Source organism: Populus alba, chromosome 19 (assembly GCF_005239225.2).
Source record: "Populus alba chromosome 19, ASM523922v2, whole genome shotgun sequence".
Lineage (NCBI taxonomy): Eukaryota > Viridiplantae > Streptophyta > Magnoliopsida > Malpighiales > Salicaceae > Populus > Populus alba.
The window spans coordinates 21,702,199-21,719,548 of NC_133302.1; the positions used below are offsets into that span (position 1 = coordinate 21,702,199).

At 35.5% G+C, this 17,350-nt stretch overlaps 1 protein-coding gene across 1 annotated transcript; it reads right to left on the reverse strand.

Moving 5' to 3' along the window:
• Window positions 1-13,210: 13,210 nt before the first annotated feature.
• Window positions 13,211-17,258, reverse strand: LOC118029567 (uncharacterized). The gene is made up of 2 exons (XM_035033475.2): window positions 13,866-17,258; window positions 13,211-13,727 (listed from the first exon to the last, which is right to left on the reverse strand). The coding sequence occupies exons 1-2, from the start codon at window positions 17,119-17,121 to the stop codon at window positions 13,351-13,353; spliced, it is 3,633 nt and encodes a 1,210-aa protein (XP_034889366.1). The 5' UTR covers window positions 17,122-17,258; the 3' UTR covers window positions 13,211-13,350.
• Between the last annotated feature and the right edge of the window lie 92 nt (window positions 17,259-17,350).

A 17,350-nucleotide genomic window follows, 5' to 3' on the forward strand; every position in this document is an offset into this window, starting at 1 on the left:
TAATATTTAATTTATGACTTGACAATCGACCCTTATATCCCCCTTCCATGTATCCTTCTTTGTTATCCATTTTTTTGGCATAAAACAGCCACCCCCTCCCCCCAATATCAACACAATTCAACCTTCCACAATAAATTCGACCACCACAACACTCAATTTGTCAATATTTGTATTCTAATTCAATTTTTTTAGGATTCTCCACTTTAATTAAGTAAATCTATCCTTTTTTATTCGAACTCAATTTTTAAATGTTAATTGTTTTTTGAATATTTTTTTAGTATATATATTTTTTTTGTGTTTACTTGTTTTATAGTTGTTTTCCTCATACAAATTTGTTGTATGAATTTATGATTTGTACATGTTGGGATTTGTTTTTCTCATACAAACTTATATTGAATTGTTTTCTTAGGTGTTTTGTGATGAAATAAATAATAACTTATTTAACGGGTTTGTTTTATATTTTGTCAATTTTATTGCCGAGTTGAAATTTTCGTTAAATGTGTAGAAATTTGAAGTTATATCGATAACTTATAATGAATTAAGAGTACTATTAAAATAGATTGAATAAGTTTTAACTAAACTAATATTTTTTGTAAATTTATTTAGTTTTTAGTTAACGTAATTAATTAATACATTTTGTCATTATTAATTTATATAGGTTTGATATAAGTAACGGATGATCATTCATGGATGTATCGAGATTCACCTAAGGGTTGCAGAGGATGAATTATTGTAATAGGGTTCGGGGTTTTATTAATTATGCATTATCTAATCCGAGAAATATTAGTGGAGGCGATATTAGATGTCTATGCAAGTGGTGTAAAAATAAAAAGTTTCTCGATCCAAATATTGTAATGATGCATCTTCTACAAAAATAGCTTATGGAGAAATACTTGTGTTGGTATGCACATAAAGAACCATATGTTCAGCATGATACCATGGTATAAATGATGGTCGCGTCCACTTCTAGTTCTAGCAATATGCATGGATTTGTAGATAACAATAGTAATCATAATAGGAATATGGTTATAGATGTGATGAGAATGAATCATGGTCATGTTGGTCAATATCCAATTCTAGATGAAGAACCATTATAGAGTTATGGTTAAGGATGTGATGAGAATGTTATACTACCTTAAAAATATAGAGTTGACCGACTGCAGAACATGTGGGCATTCTTTTTATAAACCCAGAACTGATAGGGGAAGGACTCTTGTCCCACATAAAAAAATTAGATACTTTCCAATCACAACTAGACTACAGAGGTTATTCATGTCACTAAAAATTATTGAACATATGACATAGCACCATTCACATGATACGATGAATAAAGTGATTGTGCACTCTTCCAATGGTAAAGCCTGAAATCACTTTAACAATGTGCATCCTCAGTTGTCAGTGGAATCAAGGAACATGCGTCTTAGGTTATGTATATTAGATTCAATCCATTCGGGTCATTTGCTACTACTTATTCTTGTTGGCCGGTTATACTTATGGTTTACAACTTTCCATAGGGGATGTATATGAGGTTCTAGTTCATGTTTTTATCTATGGTCATACCTGGTCCTAATAGTCTAGGTTGAATTATAGATGTTTTTTTTTACCATTGATTGATGAGTTGAAACAGTTGTGGTCATCCAGGGCTTGGACTTATGATGAATCGAGGAAACAAAATTTTCTGAGAATATAGCTTTTAGTGGACTGTCAATAATTTTTCAGCTTATGGAATGGTTTATGATTGGAGCACACATGGAAAACTAGCATGTTAATATTGTATGAAAAATAACAAGGTATTCACGCTGACAAACGACGGTAAAATATCTTTTTTTTACTGCCACTGACAGTTCTTACCAATAAATCATAAGTACATAAAGAACAAAAATGTCTTCTTTTTTATCAGAGTTAAAAGGGAGGTTGCACCATTTTTTCTTTCTAGTGAAGAATTATATGACGTGGTGTCAAAGTATAGTGATATTGTGTTTGGTTTTCAATCTAATAAGCAGAAGTTTTCTAAATTTGGTTTGACCTATAATTGGGTAAAACGAAGTATTTTCTAGGAGTTTCTTTATTGGAAGATCAATCTCTTTCGTCATAACCTTGATGTCATGCACATAGAAAATAACATGTTTGAAACATTTTCAACATGGTTATGGACATAAAAGGAAAGATAAAAGATAACATCAAGGCTAGAATGGATATAACTTTGTTTTGTGAAAGAATGAAGTTAGTTTATGTTGGGTCACGAGTGGCAAAGCATAAAACCATCTTCGCCTTAGATAAGAATGCATAGTTATTTGTCTATCAATGGCTTAAAAGTCTATGTTTTCCTTATGGATATACCTTGAACATATCAAGGTTGGTGAATTTGAAGGATTACAAATTATATGGAATGAACAACCATGATTGTCACGTGTTTATGCAAACACTCATTCCATTAGCTTACCGGGATTTATTGCCAAATAGAATATGGAATGCACTCACAGAGATCAGTTATTTTTTTAGAGATATATGCTCCAACAAATTGCAAACATAACATATGGAGAGGCTTGAAACATATATTGTTCAGACAATATACAAACTTAAGATGATATTTCCTTTATTGTTTTTCGACTCGATAGAGCATCTGAAGCAAAAGTTGGAGGCCCCGTCCAATATAGATGAATGTTTTCATTCGAGAGGTTAGGGATTACACATGCATCGTAATTAAAATTTTATTCTCTTTTCTTGCATAAAAAAAAATTCATTTAATTCAATACAGGTACTTGTTCCGCCTTAAAAGAAGAGTTGAAAACAAGGCACATGTTGAGGTTTCGATATGCAAGGCTTATATTGTTGAAGAGATCTCAATATTTTTCTTATACTATTCCAAGCCTCAATTGAGAACAAAAATCAACTGCGTTTCAAGGCATAACGATGGTGAGGAAATGACTTCAAGTGGAAACTTGTCAATATTCTCTCATCTTGGACAACCCATACCAAAAAATATTGTGAAGGAAGATATTTGTCAAAAATTAAATTCAAACAAACACATAATTATGTGATATTTAACTGCGATGAATTGAAACTTTTTATTCAGTAAGTATACTAGTTAACATGTCATTATTTTCGAAAAATTTATCTCTTATAATATCATAAACTGATACATTGTTGAATTTTTTGTGGGCAACATCGTTAATTTTTACTATCCCAAAACTCACAGTTGACTGAATCCTAAATTTTTCAATTACTCATTAACTATTCATGGTTGTACTTCATGTACCAGGTTTATCAATTGGAAGAGAATGCTAGTAATATTTCATCTTTACTAAGTTCGGGCCCTGAAAGAAAGGGGAAGTGTTACAACTGGTATTTCATCATTAAACAAGTGTTTTATATTGAGGAATATGTGCAGATTAGAAAGACATATAACAATGAGGTTTGTATTAAGGGATCGACTTTTAATAAGTTTGAAATTGACTACTATGGGAAGTTAGAAAAGGTCATTGAATTGCAATATTATAGCAAACAAAATAAAATATTTGTATTCAAGTGTTATTAGTATGACACCACTACCAGAGAAGTCATAGTAGATCTTCATCATGGTTTGGTTGAAATTAATTGAAATGCTAGACTCCGCAATGTCAACGATGTCTTTGTTTTCGCCAAGCAATGTTAACAAGTTTATTACACATATATCCCTTTTCTTTAGAAAGGGTCATTCAAGAGTTGATTGATTATCTGTAGTGAAAATCAAACCCAATGGTCATTTTGAGGTTGTTTAGGATAACAACGATGAATTAACAGTGGGAGATTATGTCTTTTCACTTAGTGAGTTAGTTGATTCATATCGAGTTGCTCCATCTAATGACTTGGAAGAAAACTCAAATTTTCGCATCACCGATAATATTTTTGTTGATGTTGATGTTGAGAAATTGAATGATGTTTTAAGCTTCAGATGACATACGCAAGTCAATGAAGATGATGATAGCGATGAAATCAATATAGAAGATTACGATGGACATGAGGATAAGTCAATTGACGAAGAAGAAGACAATCTCGATTAATTTGCACAACACAAATGTGTAGTGCCATAAACTATAATGTATTTTTCATGGACGAAATTCACTTTAATATAAAGACAATGATGTTGATTTATTACCAAATGACAAGGAAATATTTATTTTATTATGGTGATATGAAATGATTTTATTGTGTTGTGTGTGTAGTTATGAATTTAAGTACTTGCAGGATGAAGATATAGGAAATACAAATACAATTTGGCATCATATAATGTTTTACATCGATGGAATGTACATTACACACAGGTATACTGATGGAATATTTTCGTCAATATTTTCCCGAAAGCTATGAGACTGTTCACTTCTCAATGCGTTGATAATTATTGTTCACTACACATGGGTATACCGACACAACATGTATACCAATATAGTGTGTCTATCGGTATTTTCCCGTGAGCTATGAAACTGTTCACTTCTCAATGCGCTGATAATTATTCTTCTTTTGACTGTTTACTTTTGTTTCCAAATGAAATCATTGACGAAATTGTCGCACCCCCAAAAAAAATCCCCTCTTGCGGGTTCGACTGGCGAGATTTTTTTGTTTTGATTGATTTGGTTCTTTGGAGTCGCCACCTAGTATTTTGGTCACTAGGAACCCTAACTGGTCTCAGAGATTAGGTACGGAGACTGGTTGCGTAAAGGGAAGGTATTAGCACCCCAAATACGCCCTACCTAAGGTAAGCTGCATTGTTTTATTGTCTGATAAAAAAAAAAACTAAGGTGTTATTGTGTTTTCCTAGTTGTTGGTCTGTCTATGGTTCAAGAAAAATCCTCCTCGGTAAGAAGGTCTTTTATCTTATCGGGTAAAATCCTAATCGTTCTAACGTCCATACCAAAATTTTATTAATAATATTTAGGAATACGTTTTACGTATAAATTCGTAATCCCAAATACTAAAAAAAAAAAAAGATTTTTTTAGAATTTTTGAAATATTGGCCTAGTTCTCATGGCTTGAATAAACTGGTTATTAAAGCCAAAATACATGTTAATACATATATTGTTTTGAAAATTTTCTTTGTTGTGTGAAAATATGATGTTATAATATTTATATATATATATATATTGGAGAGACTAGGCCGTATTTTAAAACAAAAACAAATTTTGGAAAATATTATTTTTTTTATGCTTTGATGAAAATCGGGTATTTTAATACTGAGCTTGTATCCTTACGGTATAAAAATACAACCCAATATTAATCCACTTTGCTAAAAATATGCAGAAAAATCAACAACATTTTTAGGGACTTTTTAGAATTTTTTTTCTTTGAAAGCAAAAAACATTTTTTATTCTGAAAAATCTTTGATGTTTTGACGAAAACCGGGTATTTTTTAACACTGGTTTTGTATCCTTACGGTATAAAAATACAAACCAACATTAAACCACTTTGACAAAAATATGCAGAAAAATCACAATATTTTTTAAGATTTTTCAAAATATTTTTTTTTATATATAAATATATATTTTTTATATATATAACATATATATACACATATATATATATATATTATAATAATATATTATAGGGCTGGGCCGGCCCAAATAAACGAGATCGCAATGATATAGGGCCGGTTTCGGCCCAAAACTAAAGTGGGCCGGTCTCGGCCCAAAAGCTTCTACAGTCTGGACCAAGACCGGCCCAGACTTGCAAGGCTGGGCCAGCATCGGGCTGGCCCAGCATCTTACGGCCCAACGGGGGGGGAGAATTATTTTTCTCCCCCTGCCTCCTGCATACTACATGCAGGAGGCAAAATGGCTACGATGCGAAGAAAAAAAAATGCAGGGGGGGAAGAAATGTGCACCTGGCGTGGAGGCGATCGCTGGTGGAGCTGTGGTGTCGCTGCGGTGTTGTGGCCTCGAGGACGGCGGCACTGTGACTGTTCCCTCTCTCTCTCGTTGGTTCTCTCTCTCTTCGGTCTCCTCTCTCTCTCCTCCCTTTGGTTTTTTTCTTTCTGTTTTCGGTTTCGTTTTTTTTTTCTTACTTTCGGTCTGTTTCTGTTCTCCCCTCTCCTTCGTGCGTTATTTCTCTTCTCCCTCTCTCTTCGGGTCCTCTCCATTTATAGAACAAAATCGGAGCCGGTATGCCTTTTGCTAGTGCGCCTTCAATCACGCAACGGCTGGTCGGCCATTGACGCGTTCGGTGGTGGTGGGGGCGAGGAGAGAGAGGCGGGATGGTTTTTGAAAACGGTTTCCTTCTTCTATTGCAGGTTCGGGGGGAAAAGAAGAAGAGGAACAGTGTCGTTCAAAACGACACCGTTCCGGTCTCTTTCTTTTTTTTTCTTTTTCTTTTTTTTTTAACATGAAACGGCGTTGTTTTGGACAAAACGCGCCGTTTCATTTAAATGGACCAAACTTCAAATCAGCCCTCCAAATTCGGTCCCCGCCCCTCTTGTTGGCCGCCCTTTCCACTTTGGTCCTTGGTCTCTGATTTATGCAATTCAGCCCTTAATTGATTAATAAACTTTCAATTTCTTCAATTACGCCCCTGAACCAAATAATTACAGCCCCTCCATTTGCGTGCCTCTTCCAATTTGGTCCCTGGTTTCGGATTTTATTAATTAAGTCCCTAATTGGCCATTAAACTTCAATATTTATGCAATTAAGCCCCTGATTTGACCCAATAAATTCCTAAAAAATATATTTTGGCCCCAGAACTTAAATTTCTTCAAATTAAAGCCCAAATTGACTTAAAATCAATTTTTCTTGCAATCAAATCTTCTATAAATTCAAATAAAAATCCAATTAAGTCCATAAAAATCCAATTAAGTCAATAAACATCCAAATTTGAGCTTTTCTCCTCAAAATTCAAATTTTCCTTCTCAATAGGGCTTTCATCCTTCAAGAATATACTGTCAAAAATTCAATCCTTATATTTTTAAATTCCTTGACCAATTTTCTAACTGTTTTCCGAGCGCTTCTGCCTCCTGTTATTTTTTCTAACCTTTTTTGGCTATTTATTTTATTTTTCATGGGGACCCAAAAATAGGTTACAACAGGAATGAAAAGTTGTTGATAATATTTGGAGGGTTTTCTAAAAAATTTTGTGCAAGTTGAAAATTTTCATTTGACCATACCAACAGAATCATCGATGGAAATATTAATATATAATGTTACGTTTGTAATTCCAATGACAAAAAGCATCCACATACCAAGACCATTAAATTTCAATTTGACTTTACAAACGACATCACCAATGAAAATATTAAATATTTCCTTTCATGAGAGAAGTAACGGCTACATTAATCATTCAGGGTCAGCTGCTCTCTGTAATTTCATGTCCAATTATGCTCTAATTGAATTCAAACTATAGGGCATCCATTTCATTTGGTTTAGAAGGGGTTCCATAAGTTGTATCGACAAGGCTTTTGCATCTCCAGAGTTCCACCTTCAATTTCCATTCTTATCACTTTGCTGCTACCCTAGGGGGATGTCTGATCACTGTCAATTGCTTCTTCAGACACCAAAGGTAGATTGGGGATGGAAGCCTTTTTGCTTCATAAATAGTTGGTTGTCACACCTTTCATTCTCAGCTGATTTTGAGATCTTCTGGTCTGATAGCTGCAAGGAATTTTCAGGTGACTATAGATTAGTAAAGAAACTAGGAACTCTAGGGAAAAGACTGAGACAATGGAACAAATCCACCTTCTGTAATCAAAATTCAAAACTTGTAGACATTCAGAACTCCATCACAACCATCGAAGATGTAAGCGAGGTGCGCCTCTTGTCTAAGACTGAAAAAAAAAAAGCTCAAGAATCTAAACTCTGAGCTTTGGGAGGTTAGCAGGAAGGTTGAGGATATTTGGAGGCAGAAATCCTGTCAAAACTGGTGCAAAATGGGGGATAAAAACACTCGTTTCTTCCACCTTTCGGCAAGTTTGAGGAATTGTCGCAACCACATTAGCAAGATTGAGCAGAACGACAGATTTTTAGTCTCTCCAAATGACATTAAAGAGGGTGTTGTCAACTTCTTCTTAACTCTGTTTGCCAAGCCACAATGCAGAAGAATTAAAATGGGAGGCTCGGGGTTCTCTAAAATTTCAGAAGTAAGATCAGTTTGGTTAGAAAGATTGCCTTCATTGGAGACAGTGAAGCAAGCCGTATGGGATTGTGATGGTTCAAAAGCTCTTGGTCCTGACGGGTTCACCTTCTCCTTTTATAAAAAGGCATGGAATCTTATCAGCTCCGACATCTTTGTGATGGTCAAAGAATTTTTTAGAACAGGTAAATTACCAAAAGGGATTGGCTCGTCCTTCGTGACTTTGATCCCGAAGACTAAGAGGCTGAGCAGATTCTCCCAATTTCGACCGATTAGTTTGATTCATGGGTTATATAAAATAGTGGCAAAACTCTTGTCCACTAGGCTCCGAAGCATTCTTCCAGATGTGATAAGTGTAAACCAGTCTGCTTTCATTACCGGACGTCATATTTTAGATGGGTTCATGATAGCAAACGAGGTTGTCCATGGTATTCGTAGCAAAAAGGACCACGAGTTTTTGCTAAAGGTAGATTTTCATAAAGCCTTTGACTCGATTTTGTGGGAGCATATCGATTCTACCATGGGCTATATAGGTTTTGGCTCTCATTAGAGGAAATTGATTTTTGAATGTTTGTCCACATCTAAATTGGCCATCCTGATTAACGGCTCTCCTAGCAGAGAGTTTAGTATGGAGAGGGGTCTCAAGCAAGGGGACCCCCTCTCTCCTTTCCTTTTTGACATAGCAGTTCAGGGGCTAACAGGTTTATTCAGTAGGGCATCGGATTCGGGTTACTTTAAAGGCTTGCAAACTTTTCAAGGACATCACATAACCCATTTGCAATATGCAGATGACACTCTAATTTTCTTGTCAAATGATTATTCCTCTCTACTACATGCCAAGAGGATCCTACGTTGGTTTGAGATCATTTCAGGACTAAAAGTTAATTTCTATAAAAGCTCTCTTATAGGAATTAATTTGGATAATGAATACACTTCAGGTCTGGCTAACGCAATTTTCTGTCGCAATGACACCTTCCCAGTCAGATACCTTGGGCTGCCTCTTGATGCTAACCCAAATAGGCTCTCCACTTGGAAACCGGTATTGTCCACAATCAGAGCAAAGTTAAGCAAATGGAAAGGGAAGCTTTTGAGCATGGCTGGGAGGATAAGCCTTATTAAATCTGTCTTAAACTCTCTACCTCTATACTACATGTCGGTTTTTACCATGCCAAAAAGGCATTACAAAAGCTATATCCTCCATCAACCATTGTTTTCTCTAGAAGGGCACCTCAAATTCACATGGTATTTGTAAGGTTGATTGGCACAAGGTAATTAAGAGTAAGCCACTTGGAGGTCTCGAGTTGAGATCTATTCAAAGCAAAAATTTGGCTCTGATGTTTAAATGGCTTTGGAACCTTGATAAAGGAGTGGTAGGAGGTTTGCAAGAACTTATCCTACGAAAGTATCGGCCACATTTTGCAAATGGCTTTCCTATGTTTGTAGGTTCTTTATCTCCAACTTGGCATGGCATGGTATCTGCAATTTCCTTAAATCACAACATAGCCGCTCCCCTCTAATCCAATGTCGGGTTCAAGGTGGGTGATGGGAGAGTTCATGTTCCCTAGGCTTTATAACCTTTCCTTGCAGCAATCTTTAAGCGTTGCATAAGTTCATAACCCAACTGATAACTCAATCAATCTTTCTTAGAGAAGACCCCTTCGATCGCGAGAGCTCTGAATGCGTGAAAGCTTGATAGCAAAAGTGGAATGTGGTCTAGTCTTCTCTGATGGTGAAGACAACAAGATTTGGAAATCCCACAGCTCCAACGTTTACACAGTCTCCTCTGGGTGCCATCTTTTTTATGGTTTTAATGTTTCAGCAAATATTCACTCCCCTGCTCTGCTTTGGAAAGGGTTTGCGCCTCCGAAAATAAATTTGTTCATATGGCTTCTCTTAAATGGCAATATTTGCACAAAAGGTTTCTTAGCTGAAAGGAGAATCATCAATTATGAGGAAGCTCTTTGTCCTTTCTGTTGCAAGGAGATTGAGACTATGCATCATCTCTTCCATCTTTGTCCTACATCATGGTCTCTCTAGGGTAGACTTTTTAGTTGGTTTGGGTGTGTAGGTTGTTTGCCAAAAGACCCAAATTGTAATGTTTTGAAATTAATAAGATAGGAAATTACAACAAAGCCCTTGGAGGCTTAAAGAGTAAGTATATTTAAATAAGGGGTATAGTTGTAATTGGATAAATAGTTGATATATAAATAGAAAAAAAGAGAGAGAGAGAGAGAGAGATCTGAAAATTTTGAGAGAGAATCGGCAGGAGAGAAGGGAGGAAGAAGAAGAAGAGAAAAGAGGGGAAAATAAGGGAAAAAGGAAAGGAGTTGAGGAAATAAGTTAAAAAGGTAAGATTTAGGTTGTTTAATGTGTATAATATGTTAATTAAGCTTTAATTTCAGTTTTGATGAATGTTAGGGTTTTGAGAATTTGTGTTTTGGTTTAAATTGATAAATTAAATTGAATGATGGAGGTTGATTGTTGTGTTTAATTGATGATTTAGTTAATTATGAAGATTTTGATGATTTTGAGTTAGAGTTTTGTTTAAATGGTGAAATTGTGTTAGAAATTTTGGAGAGAACAGTGGGGTTCCTGTTAAAATTCTGGAATGGAGTTTGAAGATGACAAAAATTCAATTTGATCCCTCAATTTGTGAAAATTACAGTTTAGTCCCCGAACTTTGGAAAATTACAAATTGGTCCTTAAAGCATATTCCTAGATTCTAAACAGAATAACATATGAATTATGGGCAGAATTATTGTATAGATAAGAGAATTTAACACTTTCAATTTGGTCCTCCAATTTTGACAAAAATTATAATTTGACCCTAAAAATTTGGTAAAATTCCAGAATGGTCCCTGGAGCATAATGATACATCCTGGACAGAATTGAGGATTAATTGAGGTCATAATTTCAGTATATTCATGGATTTATGACAAATTTCAGTTTGGTCCTCCATTTGATAAAAGTTACAATTTGGCCCTAAAAATATGGAAAAATTCCAGATTGGTCCCTAGCTGTAATATTAAATTTTGCAGATTAGTTTGATGAATAATTAAGGATTATTTAGTGAATTATTATCAATTTTATTAGTTGTTTTTATTATGGATTAGATTTCGGAGAAACCGTTAGATTTTGGGTTTTTGAGAAAATTAACTATTTAGTTCAAAAACATATAGGGTTACGGTATACACCCTTAGTTAAGTGTATTAAATAGGTTAAATGTTCTTTCGAGTCGTTTTTGAATATGTCTCCTTTGTATTCAGATAATCCTGATATTCTACCGGCAGGACATCAGTAGGATTTCCTTCGGTTTCAGCTTGTGAGTGTTGTTTGCTTTTGAGTCAGGTGAGTGGATAATTTTCCATATGCATGAGAAATAGTATAAATATTTGATTTGTTAATATGAATTGAATCATGCTTCTTGATAATATAAATGTTGATTATTATCCTTGTTATGATAAAGCATGATCAATTATTGAATCTGAATTCTTGATATGAACCAACATATATTTTGAATTGACTTCTGAATTGATAGCTCCTCATTTGATTGATGTCATGAGTTGAGCTTTGAGATATGAATATGTTTGTTAGATTATGATTATGAACCTATGGTATGTCAGTCAGAATACCCATGCTAACAGGGTAGTGTTAGTCTTTGTGCACATCGTATCTGAACCCTAGTTGGTCGGGGGAGTCACCAACCTGTGTGGACTGATCATCCCACAGTACGGAGCCTCATGCTCATTGCATTTTGATTTTCTGACGAGTTCTACCATATGATATTCTTGTTATGGCCTATTTGAGAAACCTTTCTATAAGAACCTAGAGCCATACTTGTATATATATTTCTCATTGTTGTATTACCTCGTGTGTGTATATTGAACGTTATCTACTCACTGAGTTGTTGAACTCACCCTCTCATTATTTATCCTTTTCAGGCTTATAGCTTGATAGCAGGTCACTTTTGTTGAATCTTTCGAACTTGCCTTTTGGTTGTAATTTGTACCTTCCTTTTTTTATGTCAAGTTAGTGCTCCAAAACTATGAAATTATATTAACTCTTGTATTAAGACAATCGAATTATGTTATGAAGTTAATTTGTTGTTAATGTTGTGTTAAACTCTGATTGAGTTGTTTAAAGGATAGGATTGTATGTAAGTTTGGGTTCGCATAGGTTTGGAACCTTGGAGGGGAACCTTGCCTATGTGCCGGTCATGGATCCGGGAATCAGGTCGTGACACAAATCATAACCTTCAGGAATGGTCCAGCCTGGTAAAAGGAAAATTTCAGTGTCAGGCAATTACCCTTCTCTGTAAAGGATTACATTGGTCAATTTGGATAGCGCACAACCATATGATCTTTGACACCAAAACTCCAGACTAGGATGTGATTTTTGACCTCACCTTTCATCGGTTAGCCTTTTGGTTGAAGTTCTCTATTAAAAATTTCAACTATACAGGCTCTAATCTTTATAGGAATCCTGAATGTATCTTAAACTGGACTAACTAGTTGGAGCTATAGATTCCTCGCTCTCTTTATGTTTTTTAATTCCCCATGTAATCTTTCTTAGCAGCCCTCATCTTCTTAATGGGGATGCCTTATCTATAATATTCTCGATTACTATAAAAAAAAAATTATATATCACAATTAGCTGTGAATATTAATGGGTGGAGCAACGAGCTGTCTCTATGTTTTTCATTTGTTGATTCTACTTTCCGTCCAAAACAAGTCACAGACAGGCACACTGAAGGAGTACATGGATCTACAAGATTCCACAATGAAAGTTTCACCAACCAATAGACTGTTATCGTGTTCTTTGGGTTGGAAATTATTTGGGTGGGTCTTGTTGCTAGCTTCTTACAGTTCATTATTTTGCCTGCTGAAGCTCTTGTTCCTTGAATTTGATAGCGAGTGTTTGATAAGACTTCGGCAAAATCTATCATCAATTCTCAAAAAGAAAAAAAAAAACTTGTGATCTTTACCTTTTTTACAATGAATAGTTTTTTTTTAATTTTAGTTAATATTGTTCTTTTAATTTTTTTAGCGATAACTTAAAATTTTATTCCATAGTATTGATTTTCAATTTAAAGTCATAATATTCTCAAACCCTTCATATATGTGACATCATGCAAAGAAAAATAAATTATAGTGTATAAAACAGTGCCAACATAATTTGAAAGAAATAAAGTTTGATGATGAAATTCATATTACAAAAATTTATTGTTCTAGTTGATAATTGAAAAGAAGTAGCTAAACACTATGAGAAGAGATCTCCCAAACTTATTGTGCAAAATGCCTTCGGCAGTGGAGGCCACTTAGCTGTAAGATCCAAATAATTATTTTCCATTGTAGGCCGAGATTGGGGATTGGGATGCAAGCATGCAAGTGCAATTTTCATCATATGGACAACGCCCTCTGCTGCTCCTTGCTTAGGAAGCGAGATGCGTTGGTCTAGCACATCCTTCAATAGTGCATGTTGAGCAATCGGTGGCATCGATGACGACGACGAAGATCCTGGTGATAAGAGTGCTGAAATGAGGTCGCCTGGGTGCCTTCCTGTCATCACCTCCATTGTTACCACTCCGAAGCTATAGACATCACATTTTTCAGTCACTTTCATTGTGTAAGCTAGCTCTGCCAAATTAAAAAAATTGATTATGCTTAGTTTTTATAAAATAGTTGAAAGAAAAGACTTTATAATAAAAGCTAAAAAAGCACTATTATTTTCACTATAACACATTAGTAACTTGATGTTAAAATAAAGCTACGCACCTGGAGCAGTATATCCAAAAGTACCTGCAAATGAGGTCCAATTGGATGAGTCAGGCATCAACAATCTAGCTGTGCCAAAGTCGGAGACGTGTGCTTCATATTCCAAGTCCAGAAGGATATTGTTGCTGGTAATGTCTCGATGAATGATTGGAGGAGAGCAAGAATGGTGTAGATATGATAAAGCTCCAACCACCCCTTTTACAACATTTAGCCTTTTCATCCAATCGAACTCAATTGCTTGTTCCTCACTGGTTATAATCTTTCTCAAGCTTCCTCTTTCAATGAACTCATAAACCAAAAAAGAATGCTTTGCATGTGAGCAAAATCCATACATTTTCACAATATTTCGATGTCGAATATTTGCCAACACACAAACTTCCTTTTCAAAAGCTTTAAAATCGGACAACTTTTCTGTTTGTGACCGGTGAAGTTTCTTCACAGCAACCACCTGTTCTGTTGGCATCACGGCTTTATAAACAGTTCCATATCCTCCTTCGCCAATGCAGTAGTTGGAGTTGAATTCCTCTGTAGCTTCAACGATATTCTCATACAACTTCTTCCCATCATGGCCCAATATCGTGAATATGTTTCGATGTTGTTCATTTTCTGGCTCATCTTTTCTCTTCCTAGCTCTTTGGCGGAGAATGAATAAAGCTCCAATCACAACAAACACTAAAAGCAAGCTTCCTAAAAGAGGGAGTACAATCAAAATCACAAGTTTGTTGCTCTTTCTCTTAACAGTTTTGCTGCTTTTTGGAAGATTGCACGGCTTTAGACCACTGGCGTTGCCACATATACCCATATTATCCCTTAATGCCTCAAATGAAGCGTTGTGGAAGGCTTTGATATCGGGAATGGGGCCTTGTAGCTTGTTGGATGATATATCCACAGTTGTTAAGCTTAACATGTCTTTGAAAGTGCTCGGAATCCGTCCAGAAAGCATGTTGTGAGAGACATTCAGAGTTTCCAACTTTTGCAGTTGCCCAAGTTGCCTTGGTATCTCTCGAGTCAGGAAATTGCAGCTAAGATCAAGATCTTGAAGAGAAAGTAGAAAGCCTATCTCACCTGGAATGCTTTCTCTAAATTTATTACCGCTGAGGTTCAGCAACAATAAATTTGAGCATTCCCCAAGTTGTTTTGGAATCAATCCACTCAAATTATTAGATGCTAAATTAAGGATTTGAAGATTGGAAAGCATCTTAATATCTAAGGGAATGGCACCTGAAAGATGGTTGTTGTTAAGAATAAGCTTGTACAGCAACTTCAACCCCCCTAAATCTTTTGGGATGGTTCCTTTTAACTGATTTGATGACAGATCAATCAAGCGTAATTGAGTAGCTTTCCCAAGCTCTGGTGGTATCTCACCAGAAACATTATTGTTTGAGATTTTAATGCTTGTCATGCTACGACAATCTCCCCATTTTGAAGAAAGCTCACCATAAAAATTATTGTAACTCAAATCAATATAATCCAGATGTGGATAGACACCAAAAACCTCAGAAACATTTCCTGTTAATTGATTCCATTCAAGTCTTACTCGGTGTAAACGAGTACAGTTTTTCAAACTTTTCGGGATTGGACCTGAGAAATAGTTGTAGTTCACAGTAAAGTTTTCCAATACTCCTCCATGGCATAACTCTAGTGGCAAATGACCCGTGAATTCATTGTTACTAATATCCAAAGCAATCAATTGGGTGAGATTTTTCATCTCTACGGGCAATGGGCCGTGAAGTTTGTTTTGACTTAGATAAAGTATAGTGAGCGTTGTCAAGTTTCCAATTGAATTAGGAATTATACCATTTAAAACATTATATGACAAGCTAAGATCATCTAGAGACTCTAGCAATCCAATTTCTTGAGGAATAGAACCAGTGAGTTTGTTATCCCAAAGATAGAGTTTGTGTAGATTTCTCAAATTTCCAATAGAAGAGGGCATCAAACCAATGAGATTATTGTGATTTAGTTGTACTTCAATGAGCATGGTCATGTTTCCAATAGAAGAAGGGATAGGACCAGAGAGTTGGTTGTGAAAAATGTATAGGTAAGATAAGTTTCTCAAGTTTCCAATGCAATAAGGGATTCTACCGGTCAAAACATTGTTTGACAAGTCGAGTTCATTGAGAGATTCTAGCAACCCAATTTCTTGAGGAATGGAACCAGAGAGTTTGTTGCTCCAAAGATAAAATAAGGATAGGCTTGTCAAGTTTCCAACAGAGGTTGGGATCAAACCAGTGAGATTATTTTGTTGTAGTGATACATCAATGAGCATGGTCATGTTTCCAATAGAAGAAGGGATGGGACCAGAGAGTTGATTCTGAAAAATGTGTAGGTAAGATAAGTTTCTCAAGTTTCCAATGCAATAAGGAATTCTACCGGTCAAAACATTGCTTGACAAGTCGAGTTCATTAAGAGATTCTAGCAACCCAATTTCTTGAGGAATGGAACCAGAGAGTTTGTTGCCCCAAAGATAGAGTATGAATAGGCTTGTCAAGTTTCCAACAGAGGATGGAATCAAACCAGTGAGATTATTTTGTTGTAGTGATACATCAACGAGCATGATCATGTTTCCAATAGAAGAAGGGATTTGACCAGAGAGTTGGTTGTGAACAAGGTAAAGGAAAGATAAGTTTCTTAAGTTTCCAATGGAATAAGGAATTTCACCAGTTAAAATATTATATGACAAATCAAGTTGATCGAGAGACACTAGCAATCCAATTTCTTGAGGAATAGAACCAGAAAGTTTGTTATACTGAAAATAGAGTTTGGATAGGTTTGTCAAGTTTCCAACAGATAAGGGGATCAAACCAGTGAAATTATTTTCAGCTAAAGAAATAGCGAAAAGAGACGTCAACTTTCCAATTTCATGTGGGATGGTTCCAGAAAGAGAATTGTTCTGAAGGTCAAGAGCAACAAGATTACGGAAGGACGAGAAGTTGAAATCATAAAGCGTACCTCTCAAGCCAAAGTCTGCAAGGCTCAAATTGGTGACGCTTCCAGAATTGTCACAAGTGATTCCAACCCAGTTAATGCAAGGGCTGATGCCGGCCCAAGAAGAAAGGAGTGACTGGCTTCGGTTGTCAAGACTGGCTTTCCATTCGAGAAGAGCCTCAGCTTCTGTATTATTATCAAATAGTGAAGTTGTGGAGGAAGTGTGTTCAGCTAAAGCGAAGAAAGAAGAAAAGCTGAATATGTGAAGGAGCAAAAACAGGATGTGGAGAAAGAACAAGAAGAATGGTTTGTTTAGTAAGGACGTCATGGTGTGTTTTCAAGAGATATAGGATATGGTTTGCTATGGTAGATTAGGCTCTTCCATGGAGAGGTATTTATAGGGAGGAAAGCATGATTTGAATATTTTTTATATAAAAAATATTCATTGAATATTACATCTCTTCTCTAATTAAGTTGAAATTAACTAGCCTATGATTGCTCTCGTGCTTGACACGGTTGACTAACTTCTGATAAAATTCCAATTGAATTTTCTTTCC